Below are 14,983 nucleotides of genomic sequence, written 5' to 3'. Positions count from 1 at the left end.
TATATCATGAAACTGACAAATTGTATATTCTTTGACAATATTGGGAGTGACCTTTTTCAGTGTTAATAAGAACATAAAGATTTATTAAGCGAAAGAAAATCAAGATCCATCTAGCTCGCCTTCTTCCATCCTGGCAGTTGCTTGACATGTTGTGTCCCAAACTATACACTGTCTCCCAAGATATTATTTTGTAGCAGAAATCTATCTAATTTGTTCTTGAAACAAATGGCATTTTCTGTTTCCACTGTCTCCCTAGGGAGTTTACTACTCGAGCACTGAAGTAGTGTTTCCGCAGATTTCTTCTGAATTTCCCCCCTTAATCTCAGGCCGTGACCTCTGGTTCTACTGTTTAGTACAAAACAGTTTATCATGGTCTACATTATCTATTCCCTTTAGAATCTTGAAGACAGTAATCATATCGTCCCTCAACTTTCTCTTCTCCAGTGTGAAAATGCCCAGTTTATCTAATTGCAGTTTATCTAATCGTCCTGTCCCTCCAACCCCTCAATCATTTTGGTTGCCCTCCTCTGTATCCTCTCAATCGCTGCAATATCCTTTTTATATTGTGGTGACCAGACCTGCACACAGTATTCCAATTAATAATCTCAATGTTAAAAGCTTTACCTAAATGCAGTCAAGTACTCAGCATCGCTCATTGGTGGATCCAGGCCTCCAGTCCAAGCCATATTAACGTTAAATCCTACACCAGGACCAGTCCCAACCTAAAACACAACAGAAATGATTTTAGTGTGGAGACATCATCTCCCATGCAACTCTTTGATATCTTAACTAATTGATATTTGACTCAAAACTTTTTTTCAGAAAATGATCTGTAAAACGGTCACATCTACCAGCTGTACTTTATTAAACTCTATAACTGGATGTGCCAGAGATGGTGATCTTGGACATTACTTTCCTTTTTGACAAATAACAAAGCACAGCTGATGTTGTAAAAAAGCAAAATTCTTTCCTGGATTTAAGAAAGGAGTCTCTTTTTTCACAAATCACCATCTGAATAAAAATAAAATTAAATGTGCATAGAAGAGAAAATGTTCCTAAAGGATGACAAAGTTGACCACAAGTTCCTTTGCTTAGATTTCTCTCCCAGAAAAATAGCAATCAGAATGCTCTTTTCAGTGTGTGGATTGTGTTATAGTATCTTAAATCTGCTGAATAGACTCAATCTGCTAACCGCACAGAGTGCTGTGAGTTATTTTCTTCTCCTTTGTTACAAAGTATTTTAAGATCGCACTTTAGCTCCAGCAGCTTTCAACAAAAAGTACACATTATATTGTTCAACAACCATATTGTTTCTTCAACGCAATACTGCTGCTGTACATTCCTACCCGTTTATATTAACATCACGGGGACTGAGCAGATTTTGTCGATATGTCACACTGGGCTGACATAAACGCACAAACCAAGTCCTGTCAGTCGTTGACAGTCAAGGTGCCCACTGGGAGATGTAGCCCCGTGCTCTGTGACTATAATAATAATAATAATAATCCTTGCATTTGATATAGCGCTTTTCACGTCGGGAGGACGTCCCAAAGCGCTTCACAGAACACACTGTAAAGTGAATTGACTGTATATTTGTGGGCGAACGCGACAGCCAATTGCGCACAGCAATGTCCCACAAACAGTCGTAGATTGAAAATGACCAATTTAATTATTGTTTTTTTTTTTTTTTGGAGGGATTATTATTAGGCTCTGTGTGGAGTAAGGAAACTTGCCCAAGGTTTCGCCCTCTGCCTGGAATTGAACTCAGGTCTCTCACTTGCAAAGCGAGTGCTCTAACCACTGAGCTACAGGACTCCAAGATTTCACATCTTGAGCATCTAATCTGTGATTCAGGAGCTGCTTCACACAGTTCTAACACAATCCTTTTTAAGTATTTCACTGATGGTAGAGCTAGTGTCCAGGATAGCCATCTCACCAATCGACTTGATATCAATATAATCTACTCAATTTTCTCAAGGGGGAAGTACAGATGGACCGCATGCCCCAAATGCTCAAGTGGAGAATTTCTGCACTATAGGGGGACTTGAATAATTTGTTGAAATAAGAACGCCAAAATTTCTGTCAACCTCAACATACATGGTAAGTTTGACGTGTTCTTATTAGGTGAAGAGTCTGGGACTTCAGATTTTTGTCGACATACGCAGGGTATCGATATAAACAGGTTTGAGATAAGTGAGTAGCACTGTACAACACATTTTCAGCCCTGTAGCAAGCTTAAAAATTTCAACTGCTTTGTACTACTGTAATAGAATAAAAAGGCACATGGAACATTTCTGTACTTTTAACATTAAGAAAAGAACATATTTTCTCCCTCTGATGCCAAAAAGTGTTAACTATAACCTGAATAAACTTGCCTCGTCTGGGGCACCACTGCCTGGGAAGAAGTTCCCGTCGTCATAGCGATGAAGTGAAATGTACAGTACATTGGGGTCGCTGTAGAAAGCCTGCTGGGTACCATTACCATGATGCACATCCTGTTGTACAAGATATTACAAACATATTTAGTAGCCAGTTTGAAAGTAAGTCTCAACCTTTCTTTATTAATAATAAAAAGATTTCACATCTTGAGCATCTAATCTGTGATTCAGGAGCTGCTTCACACAGTTCTAACACAATCCTTTTTAAGTATTTCACTGATGGTAGAGCTAGTGTCCAGGATAGCCATCTCACCAATCGACTTGATATCAATATAATCTACTCAATTTTCTCGCCTATTGAAAAATGACTCAGTTGTTCTTCTATTAATAAACTGACTAAGTGGCCATAATCTATTATTCAGACGTAAGCCTCGAATGGTGGTGGCATTGCCTTCAGGGGCAGCAGAAGGAAGAGGTCACAGCTGAGTCCAATCCTATCTTCACCCATTGTTGACATAGCTGTATCTATGTACTGGGGGAAGAGAGAAACCAGAGGCTAGAAGGATATGCAGGACTCCAGCTAGTGATCAGCACTGGGTGATCTGAACTACGTGCTCTCTTCTGCCACTCTGTGTCAGACTGATAAAAGTTTGTTTCTGGGGAGGAAGGTTCCAGTTCCAGTTCCAGTTCCAACAGTCACACATACTTGCATTCCCATTCCAACGAATTGCAGAGCTCAATAAAATCAGTCCACAGCACTTTCACCGGAGCAGGAGAGTTTAAGTTACAACGAAGGCCGAGTGCCAAAGCTAACGAGATGCCTGAATTTCACTGGGATCAGAAACATAAGACCATATCGTGCATAAAAGATTAATAAACGCTAAGGTTACAAGCACCAGCAACAAATAGGAGAGAAAAGTGTTGCTCCAGAAGAAATGTTTTTCCTGTCACTTAATTCAAGCCTTACTTTAAATGATGGGATTAGCTTAATCTATTTAAACTCCATCTGGCCGTGACTAGAAATGTCCTGGGTGCTGGTTTGATGGTTTGAAACACTGTTTAGGAAGGTGAACGGAGCAGGATAATAAACATCCTCCTCTACATTGCAAGCCCATTTCTCTAACCAATGGTTTCGCTTCAACCTGTTCACTCACCCAGTCCACTATAAGGATCTTGCTGACATTCAATCTGTGCTGGAGTAGTTTGGTTGCAATGGCCAGAGAATTGAAGTAGCAGAATCCCCTGGTGGTAGATGAATGTGGGGTGGGGGTGAAGAGAGAGAGAAGAAAGGATAACTGTTAATAATACTGCTCCTTGATTCTGATTGCTTGCATTCTTTTACTCGTTTATCATCAGAGGTGAAGGCTCAGTGGGGACAAACTTCCACTGCTTTTGGTTCTGTGCACACATGTTGCCAATTACACACAAACAGCTCGAGAAGGGCAGGTGACTGGTTTACAAGCACCAGGAGTGGGGCGTTTTTCACTCGTCCTGCAAGCAAGATGGCTACTTACATCGGCGTGCTTTCCTCTGCATGGTGTCCAGGAGGTCGGACAACTGCAAACCCATTCTGTAAAACACCAGCATTTTCATTGCATAACATGAACATACCTCAATGTGAGCTCGTATTCCCTTCTATTCAAACAGAATTTGTTCAGACATGCTACTTAATTCATCTCAACAGAATGAAGGATGGAATGGACCCACCTCAATCAAATCCAGAAACTTTACGACTGAGTCTGGTCCTCATTCAAAATTTGGTTCCAAAATGCTATTCCCTCCTAACTGCATTTATCGACTCATGGTTGAGATTGAAAGATAAACAACAACCAGTGCTTATGTAGTACCTTTCATGTAGGATAAATATCTCAAAGTCCTTCACAAAACAATGAGGTCACTGAGCACTGAGGGAAGAGTAAAATCGAGGGTGTACCAAAGCAAGGCTAAAGAGGTACATTTTAAGATGTTTTAAAATCCAATGCCATTCCTTATTTGTACATTAGTCATTCCATTTAATTTCCAATATAATTTTTTTTCCCATAGCAAGAGGTTGAGGTATGTGGTGCAAAATCATTTGCTACGCTGCCAGCTGCATGGCAAAGTAATGCATATTTTCACACATTGTTTCCATTCCTACCACAGTACACATGCCTTTCAATTAGGAAATACATTTTCTCTTTGTTTAAAATTAATTTTGCACTGGTATTTATCCTGTGGAATTTTAGATGAAAATTAGCATGTAGATTGGGAAGTGCATTTGGGCATGCATCAGTTCATTAGCAAATACACCAGCAATCACAGCACCTATTTGGACTACACTATAGCAACCAAGTAATTGAGGAAGATAAAGCATGCTTCAAAGATGAAAATATTGTCAAGGGGAGCAAATTGCCAGGAAAGAATCCATTAGCTGAAGGCTTGTGTGTGCCAGGTCTATAAATAATGGTTCACTTCTCTCTCATGCTTGTCAATAAAGCTCAAAACTGCATAGTATACATTTGAAGATCCAGAGGCACAAAGAGGATAAAGGATGGAATGAAAAAAGGCCATATGACCATCAACCCCACTCCCTCCACAGCCTACACAAGTCTTAGCATGGACTTCTTCCCGTTCTATCCCTGTAAAAGGCTCTGCAAAGACTCCTTCAAACCTAACGTTAAGCAACATTATTCATCTGAGTCTGACAAATCTGTATTCCACTCTTTAAACGACAGGTGAAAACAATCTGCTAATTTACAAGAAATGTTTCAATTTAAAAAAAAGATGATAAATTAATTCGCACCCCCATTTTACTCTTTTTCAGAACCCATGATTTATACCATCACCACAGATTGGAAACATTCTGGTGCACAAACAGGATAAATAATTGGGTTGGTTGATGTTACACAATATCAGTAGAATTCATATTTGTAAATGATTCAAGATCCTAATTCAGTAGTTGTCTTGAAATAGGTGCAATTCATCAGGTACTTAAATTGCACACCAGTTCTTGCCATGCTCCAATGGATCCCTATTACAGAACAGATAGATTTAAACATACCTCACTCACACTTTCAAATCACATCACGCCCGGCACCTCCCTACCTTCCGATCTGCTCACATCCCACTACACTAGCTGCTGCCTGCACTTAGCTGGCTCGGGTGTACTGCTCGTCCCTATTAAGTGATCTGAAATGCTGTCTGCATGAAGATTGCTATACAAATGCAAATTGTTATTGTTAAAAAGGAAGCTCACCTTTAATTCCTTGGAGGCCACTTTAAACACAAGCTCGATCACACAGCCCACAGCCAAACGGGCAGCACTAGATGAGTGGATCTCATTCCAAATTGTGTCACTGTCCACCTGTGCAATGCAACAAAGATAAAATAAACAGCAGAAATAAACCTTACATGACGATGCTGGCTTAAAACCATCTTAGACAACCCTGTATTTTGAACTTATATTTTAAATGGATCGCAGAGTACAATATTGAAGTATATGATTGCACAGCAAGACAGAAAGTCATATGAAGATGACACTTAAGCCTACATAATCTCAGAATCCAGCATATTCTGTTTTCTGCATTATAACATCAAGTTGTTCCTCATACGAGTTCAGTCTCTGACCCTAACCACTCTTCATAGAGCCTCTACCTGCTGTTGATTTTTGTAAAGAAATACTTCCTGGAAATAAGGGTATTAATGGGTCTGCAGAAAAGACAGAGAAATAGGATTGAATCTGCCAAGTCTAATAAACTGGTGGACTGGCCCGAGGTGTTGAATGACCATCGCCTGTTATGTGACATGTTATTCTCTTCACAGCTCATTTGAACCTTGTTCTTGAGTGTTCTGCTGCTTTGGCAGATCTGAAAGTATCATTCCAGGTTGAATTCCCTTTCAAAATAATTTATTTCTCAATTCCATTTAACATATAATATACTCTACCACATCCCCCTGAGACTGTGGGTTCAATGATTTTGCATTCAGAGAATCTCGATTGTTGCTCGGTATAAATATGCTCCATTTTCTTCATTAGCTTTCTTTTTTATCTTATTTGCTGTGAATCTGAAACCACATGAATTTACAGCTGTGGTGTAAATCGTGTTTGAGTGCATGTTATAAATAGCACTTCTCCAAGGTGGTAGTCAGGTTTGTATCGTGTAACAGGCAAACCTAGCAACTCCATCATTGCTTTCCATCCCAAGGTACATAAATAATGTATTTATGTGTGAATCAAAAATATGTCTATCTGCATTGCGTAACACTGTGGTGGTACTAATTGAAGGTATATTTACTTTAGACTTCCTACAGCAGAATTTTTAAGCGAGTTTATAACACACATTTGTTGTATTCGAGAGACAAGATAAGCATGACATTTGGTCAAAGCTGCCATTTACAGATTGTACAATTTTACTTTAGATTATGATTGGTGTTGGAAACATGAATACATCCACTATGACACCAAACATTGTATTTTTACAAGGAAAGGTCAGTTTACTTTAACTTAAAAGAGCAGTTTTCATTCATTATTTGGCAATACTTTTTGATCTTGTACAGATTTTTGCAGGAGAGAATGTTGCTGACATACAATCATAATCCAGTAACTGGGGCACAATAGGTTATACTTGTGTGGCATTGGAAGAAGATGAGAAAGGAAAAAGATGACCAAAAGCACAGTCAAAGAGGTATGTTTTGAGACGCAATTTAAAAGACAGGAGGGAAGGAACACGTCAGAGGAATCTGAGAATGTTTCAGAATATAGCATTGTAGGCCTTCTATACTTTACAAAGGTGGGGTGGATAAAACAGAGAGCATGGAGTAGGCCAGTATTCCCAACTGAACAACAACTGGTTGGTGGGTGAAGTTCCATGGGCGAGACCATGGATGGATTTAAATGTGAGAATGAGCGTCTTGGGGAATGGGGAGCCAAGGAAGGATGAAGGTGATAGGATTGTGGAGGCTGGTACCGGAGAGGACATGGGCTGGAGAATTCTGGAATAGTCTGTAGCCTTTGCAGGGAAAGCTGGAGTTTGGCAAGTAGAGCGTTGGCATAGTTGAACCTGGACATATAAAGGTATGGACGAGTGTCCTGCTGGCCTGGGAGGAGTGTAACTAGATACATATTTGGATAAATATATAAAATGCAGCATGGAATATAGGGTGGGGAGCATTGGTTGACATATGCTATGGCCTGACGCAATGTACCTATCTGCCTCACCTATGAAATGTGCTTAAGCACCATCAGCCATAAATTCATGTTTTAGATTGACGGTGATTAAGAGTTAAAATCCACATTGCAAGTGAATCTTTCCTGGCTTATTGGCCAGCAATCCTTCAGAAAAAAATTGGTTACTCACTTCATGGCTGTTTGTGGGATATGCAAAGTTATTATACTTTACAGTAAATCCTGTGAACTGCTTTAGGTGTCCTCTCAACATAAAAGTTGCTGTATAAAATGCAGGGATTATTATATCATTTATTACCCTCTCCCTATACTTCCTGATGCCTGTCCTCACTTACCCTCCTGATGGGCTTTCCTTCCCCACCTTCAAATACCGCCTGAAGACCTTCCCTTTTGATTGTGCTTATGCACCCCCTCCCTCTCCCCCGGCTTGTTGTCAGACTCGGCCACTGTCAAGCGCACTGAGATGCTACCCCACGTGAAGGGCGCGATATAAATGCAAGTTGTTGTTGATGCACCTTGTTTAATCAGAATTGAGATTCAGTTCTGAAACATGGTGCATAATAAGTGCAGACATATGCAGGCATTAGTCCCACATGAAAACACTCAACTTCATTACTGTTAATGTACACAAAAGGCCACTTACTATGTAAATGTGCAAACCTGGAACCTATTTATTTTTAAAGCAGCTGCTTTCATTCCTCCTATGAGTAACCACTGACAAATATCAATCTTTGTCTATTATTGCAATAGACAGTAATAAACAAGGGATCATAAAAATTGTGTTTTAAATAATAATGCAAACACCCACAAATGTGTCCTCGTTTCAACAAACAAATGCTATTTGGCTTTATGGCTTACACAAGAAAAAACTATGCTCAGAAGTTACCAGCCAATTTCACATGGTACCGTAACAGAGCACAAGTAAACTTTTCATCATAAAAGGAAAAAGAATGAAACCTTCCCCTTTCATTCGGACATAGTGTCTTTTGGAAGTTGATAATCTTTATGGCTCTCATTTAAAACACTTGATTTTTATGAAGATGACCCACCCTAGCCGTTAGGGTGTTGTCTTGCAGGGTTATTAGGAGTGGAAAGAATCCCTGTCCCCACCCTGCCCTTCCAAATCCTGCCAATGAGCCAGGCTGGCTGGGATGTCATCAGCAGTGACCTGGCTCAGGAACTGGACGACTGAGATGCCACAGAGGGCTGGCTCGATTCTGACATTCCACTGCCAAACATGTCGCCTTGGAGCTGAAACTCGATTTACCTCCCCACCCCCCGATTATTGTATTTGCAATCAGACCAATAAAAGTCTGTAAGTGGATAATAAATAATAATAAATAATCCTTGCATCTGATATAGCCCTTTTCACATCTTCTAGACATCTCAAAGCGCTTCACAGAATATGCTGTAAAGTGAATTGATTGTATATTTGTGGGCAAAACCTTGTGGATGAGGAAATTTAAAATGTAGCTTCTTATACTGAGCAAATATATCACAAATGAACTTCACAGCCTGCAATTTTCTTCTCATGTACTACACCTAGAGAAGGCATCACTAATAGCCTGAATTATGTCAGAAGATGTAAAGAACGACCCTACTATGTGTTTGTGGGATGCTGCTGGCACAGATGATGCCAACAATATCAGGTCACTAAACTTCAAAGAAACTCGTATTGTGTGAATCACTGAGCTATTCTAATGTGAAAAGCTACAATGTCACAATTATGTTTTTTTGTTATTTACGTGATTTCAACAGTGCATTGAGGAAAAAAATTAAACTGTTATGAGTGAATCCATTTCACATCTACTTAGTGTGGCTGTAAGCAATAGTGCTCTGGGGAGAGAATTGAGTGAATATTTCTCTCATTTTATCATTGCTCAATTTCTCTAGGATTATTCTCTGAACTATGTCACACAAGTACCTAGTTGTGGTTGAGCCAGTGATTCAAGTCCAGCTAACCTTGAATTCTTGTTTATAGGGATGCCATCTGTTCTCAATTATCCACTCAGTGGAAGTCAAAGCAACAATTTACATTGCTAGTGAGATGGAAAGGACAAATAAGACACATTCATACAGTATGCAAAGAGGGGGGTGGGGGAAGAGAAAATCCTACTTACTCCGAGCCCACCGCACGGGAGCATAACAAACATCGGGGTGACCGAACCTGTGGACAAAGCAACAAAAAATTGGTTTACATATTCACAGAAATTCTGAAATTGTAACCCAGTATTATCCATTACAACTAGAAATCTAAAACAATGTCCATAAGGTACGTTTCCCACAAATTGTGTTAACCAAAGCCTTTACTGGCCCTTGGGTTCACACAAAATGCTTTTACTGCAGCAGCGATTCCTTGCTGTTAATTAGGTGTTCAAAGCCAATACTGAAAATTCTATTCTTTTTTTATTAACTTGGAGGCAATGAAGGCACAATGACATTTCCGTATGTTATTCAAATTTCTAAACCATAAAATTGACAGAGGTGTGTGAACTCCAGGGATTCGATCTTCTAACCTAAAAAACATTTGCAGAAGAGCTAATTTTTCTTTACTGCATAGCACAACAAACTATTGCATTCATTATAACTTAACTGGTTACAATGCACTTTTCTATATTGTAATGCTGCAACAAAGCTAAATGGCAAGGCAACACAACATGAGCAAGACATGGTGGGGAAAACTTGGGCAATTTCTTTGTGAACTGACCACAAGGGAATATAACTTGAACCCAGAAGATGTTCGTGTTTAAAAGCTGCAAAACTCAAAGCATCAGAAAACAGAAAAAGGAAAACATGCTTTGTCCAATTAGATAGAAAAATATGCAAATGCTGTCTTCAATATATTCAAAGCCACTCCCTTGTAAATTACACAATGTAAATGATAGCCTTGTAACATTCTATCTCCTGTGCGAGGGGATGGAAGGAAGCAAGACCACTTTGCATTAGAAGGAAACTGCTTTTGGGGGGGAACACAACATGGCTGGGGCAAGGCAGGCCTGCATTAGATCATCAATGGGGGTTGCTTGGCACAAACTCATCAGCCTTGCACCTCTAGAAAGATCTTCCTGCTATATTCCGTTGGCTACATTAAACAAATAAAGCACCATACTGCCTTAAGAAATTATACCTCAGGGCATTCAATAAGGGGTTCACATGATTTTCCCCTGTGCCAAATATATAGGCAGCCCCAACCATAACCCATGAGATGAGAGGAAATACAACATTGTTGCCAGGACCAGGGCTGGGGACAGAAAGGGTGGGAGTGTGGTGTGTAGCGGATGCATAAGAAGAATGAAGACTGCAAACCAGATAGGGAATCCACATACCATTGAAGACTGACCATGTTGTAAACTACAATGAGATGATTGTAGTTGAGGGGATGGGGAGGTGCAGAGACCCTAGCAGTAAGAACTAATCTACAATGAATGCCAACTGGCATAATTTTCCTTTACACTTTAGATGGTAGATTAACAACAACAACAAAATTCCATTTATAAAGCGCCTTTCACGTCAGGAGGACGTCCCAAGGCGCTGCACAGTTGGGTCATGACCCGAGCAGGGAGGAAATGGTCAGGGTGAGGGGAGGGAAGGGAGGGAGCGAGGAGGGGGGAAATGGTCAGGGTGAGGGGAGGGAAGGAGCGAGGAGGGGGAAGAGAGTCGAGAGGGGAGCTGAAGGCTCGGTCAAAGAGAAATAACTGGTGCACAGTACAGCACACTAAGATTCAAAAGCAATAAAAGATTTAAATAGGACATGTTGATAAATATAAAACTTAAATAATAATGAAACAAATTTAAGCTAATTTATTGCGGAAATCACTGTGCCCAAATATTTCTATAAACAGTACTTTCTTAAAGGTCCCTGGAGGCTTCCCTACAACAGGCTTTCGCCAAGATAGCAGCAAGGAAAAGACAGCTGACGACGACTGCATTGCTCAGGCTATTGGGAACCGTGGAATACCCACTCATTTATTCAAGATGTTCAGTGACCATTTGATCAAGCACTTTTCTATTATAATAAAACATTACTGATGCCTGAAAGTTATTGAATTGTAGAGGCACTGATGCATTCAAAATCGTTAGCACGTTTTCCTTGAAGAAAACGTCATCTTGAAAAGAATCTTACAAAATTACCAGCAGCCAAGCCAGCCTATGAAGTGTGGGAGAAAAACAGCATACATCTTACTAAGAGTTTTCTCCTCCTCATGTACGGGGATGTACGTACATACAAACAAGACTTGCTTATCAAGAAAGTATATCAAGCCCAACTAGATCCTCAAACACTTATAAAAACATTCTAAATTACAGTGATTTGTAACAGGAGTCATCATAACAGGAGCCAATAATAAAACTTCCCGGAAGCAACTGTTTCTTGTAGCTTGTCAGTGTCGTTATTGCAACTCCTATCACTGCAATTTAGACCCCAGTGACACAGCGTTGATCTGTACAACACTGACAATTTTGAAGAAAGGCAAAAACCTTTTGGAAGTTCACCACCACTAACTTCTGCTTTTACTGTTTACCAACACGCCTTGGCTAACTGGCCCGAGAGTGGTGGCTATTCATGGAATGTTGCAGCAAAAGGGAATGATGAGAGAAGGGCGCTACATCAGGCAATTTCTTACTGTCAAGCTTCTGCCGGTTCAGTGGATTTGTGCCATACAGTAATGTGTGCTGCTCCGAGTGAATTGTCTGCAGTTCTTCAAGCGATGCTTTCCTTCCTCGGATACACTAAAAACAAAGTACATGCATTTAAGATGAGAATGAGCTCAGCTGTAAACCATAGTTGTAAGTGAATCACACTTGGACACATAGTGACAACATATCTTTAACAAGCTGCATGACATAAGAATAATCACCATGCAGCTGCTGTACATGTAACAAGCTCTTACAATAGGTGAACAAGTGAAGCCAGTGGTGCTGTAGGAGCTGAAAGCAGTTTTAAAATTAATACTTTTAAAAATGAAATAACAGCTTAACAAAAATAGTGAATGAATTTCATCAGCTCAAGCAGCTAAATGTTCTTCCTAAGAAAAGAAATAGGAAAAATTGCAGGAATTTAAAGCAGCAAACGTATAAAATTCTTTTAATGGTGCTCATTGTAAATCAAAAAAATTATGTGCAAAATTATGAACAAAAACTGATTTAATATAAATATAATATATTTTCGAAACTAGCCATACCCTGATTTTGTCATTCCGAATCATGCTGCCCCCTGCCGTTGTAAGATTCCCTGCAGCTATGAATCGAATTTCATTATGAACAAAGATACAGACAGCAGGGGGCTTCTGCAGTTCAGTTTAAACATACAGAGTCGAACCGTTTAGGAAATAATGCTTAAATGAATACAAGGCTTAAAGTATAAAATCCTCTGGACCAAATGCCAGAAGTGTAATAAAAAGTCTCAACTCTTAAAACACCCTTTTTTCCCCCTAACTGCGTAAAATTGCACAAATAATTTGTACTAATCCAATTCCACTGTACTTATTAGTTACGTTTCCTAAATTATGTGCAAAACAAATCCATTACTTATAGTTTTCTTGTTGTACTTTCTTAAATTACTTTTAAAGGACATGCAGTCGGTTGCAGTACTCTACATAGCTGATTGCTGTATTTTGATCAGTAAACAACAACAACAAGATTTCATTTATAGAGCGCCTTTCACGTCGGGAGGACGTCCCAAGGCGCTGGACAGTTGGGTCAGGACTCGAGCAGAGGGGAAATGGTCAGGGTGAGGGGATGGAAGGGAGGGAGCAAGGAGGGGGTAGAGAGTCGAGAGGGGAGCGGTCAAAGAGAAAGGTCTTGAGACCGAAACAGAATAGTTGCTCAGTGTCAGCTCAGTACAGCTGGATCTCCTATATTAACAGCCAATTCTTATTGTTACTGATTCCACCATAACAAGTTATCCCAGTTTGTGAAAAGCACGAATTCATACACATAATGGAGTTATGTGTGACGAGTACAAGTTATGAGTATAAAACAAAGAGAAATGATAAAGAATGTACAGCACGGAAACAGACCACTCGGCCCAACCAGTCTGTGCAGTGTGTATACTCCATTCCTTATTCTCCCCGTAACCTTCTATTCCCCTCTCCCTCATTTGAACGTTTAGCTTCCTTTTGAATGCATCTACACAATCTGATTCAACTATTGCTTCAGGCAACTGCTTCCACAATCTCACTACCCTCTACGTGAAGTAATTCCTCCTACAACAACTGCTTACACTTAAATAGCACCCTCCACGCAGGGTAGTCTCAGAGCGCTTAACAGTGGTGAAGCCTGACTCTGAGCTGGGGGAGTGGGTGCTGTGGTGGAGCAGTCGAAAAGGTTTTTAGGCGGGACTTGAAAAAGGGGAGAGAGGGGACAAGGTGAAGGGATTGAGGGACAGAGTAACCTCTGAAAGTGCAACCTCCAATGGTGGAGCGGAAGATGCGAGGGTCAAGCAAGAGGCCATACCAGTCGAGTGGAGGCACCAGGTGGTGGATTGGGCAGTGAGGAGATTGGAAAAGTCGGGAGGTGCCAGGGAGTGAAGGAATTTGAACACAAGTGTGAAGAGTTTGAAGTCGATCCATTCGATGATGAGTAGCCAGTGGAGCCTGGCCAGAACTGGTGAGATGTGGGTATGGAGTTCGGTCCAGATAAGTATGTGGGCGGCAGAGTTCTGAGTGAGCTGGATGTTTTGAATAGTGGAACTGAGGAGACTGGCGAGGAATGCATTTGAGTAATCCAAGCAGGAGGTGACAAACACACGCACAAGGGTTTTGGCTGTATTTGGGGTAAGGTATGATCGGAGGCGGGTAATGTGGTGAAGATGGAGGAAGGCAGTCCTGGTCAGGGACTGGATATGGGGGAGAAAGGACAACTGGGGGTCGAACCGGACACCAAGATTGCACATTGGTTCAGTGAGACTGAGGGAGAGCTCAGGGAGGTTGAGGAGTTCAGATTTGCAGGAGTGAAGACGTTGACAGATGTTGTTCAAAATCAAAATTTGTCAAGGGCTTATCCACATTTTTTCTACATTAACTGTTTGCATGAAGGATAACAAATGCAAAGTATAAATACTTTACGAAAAGTATTAATAAAATAGCACAAAGAACAATAGAATGCTGACACTGGCATCAACAGAAGTTAACCCTTGCAACAAAATAGCTAACTATATAGTGGCAGCTTGTCCAAATATTTGAAGTTAACCCTGAATAGGAATAATAACCTTACGTATACTGCTAGCACAATACAGGATTACTCAGTAGAGGAATATTGATGTGGAATATAGCCATGTATGTTTTTATATTAAGAAACCTAGGCAAATGGTCAAGGACAAAGATAAATCAGGAAGAATCAAAATCTTTCAGTACCAAACTTAGTTAGGAGATGTAATAATAAGTCTGCAATGAAGTGAAGATGTAAACGTTGCTGGATAGAGTTTTGGACAATTGGGAATAAC

The 14,983-nt window shown here is 40.3% G+C and overlaps 1 protein-coding gene across 5 annotated transcripts in view; it reads right to left on the bottom strand.

Moving 5' to 3' along the window:
• LOC103186688 (histone deacetylase 4) overlaps positions 1-14,983 on the bottom strand; it is a 279,511-nt gene that overhangs the window by 30,381 nt on the left and 234,147 nt on the right. For all 5 annotated transcript variants that reach the window (XM_042336162.1, XM_042336163.1, XM_007905869.2 and 2 more), the window contains 7 exons: positions 12,165-12,270; positions 9,663-9,709; positions 5,614-5,721; positions 3,893-3,948; positions 3,533-3,620; positions 2,376-2,495; positions 625-722 (listed from right to left, as the gene is read on the bottom strand). In XM_042336162.1, coding sequence (XP_042192096.1) covers positions 625-722; positions 2,376-2,495; positions 3,533-3,620; positions 3,893-3,948; positions 5,614-5,721; positions 9,663-9,709; positions 12,165-12,270 — 623 coding nt within the window. The remainder of the gene's footprint in view (positions 1-624; positions 723-2,375; positions 2,496-3,532; positions 3,621-3,892; positions 3,949-5,613; positions 5,722-9,662; positions 9,710-12,164; positions 12,271-14,983) is intronic.

Source organism: Callorhinchus milii, unplaced genomic scaffold (assembly GCF_018977255.1).
Source record: "Callorhinchus milii isolate IMCB2004 unplaced genomic scaffold, IMCB_Cmil_1.0 Scaffold6, whole genome shotgun sequence".
NCBI lineage: Eukaryota > Metazoa > Chordata > Chondrichthyes > Chimaeriformes > Callorhinchidae > Callorhinchus > Callorhinchus milii.
Note: the sequence above shows the minus strand (reverse complement) of the source record. Positions and strands in the feature narration are given on the sequence as shown.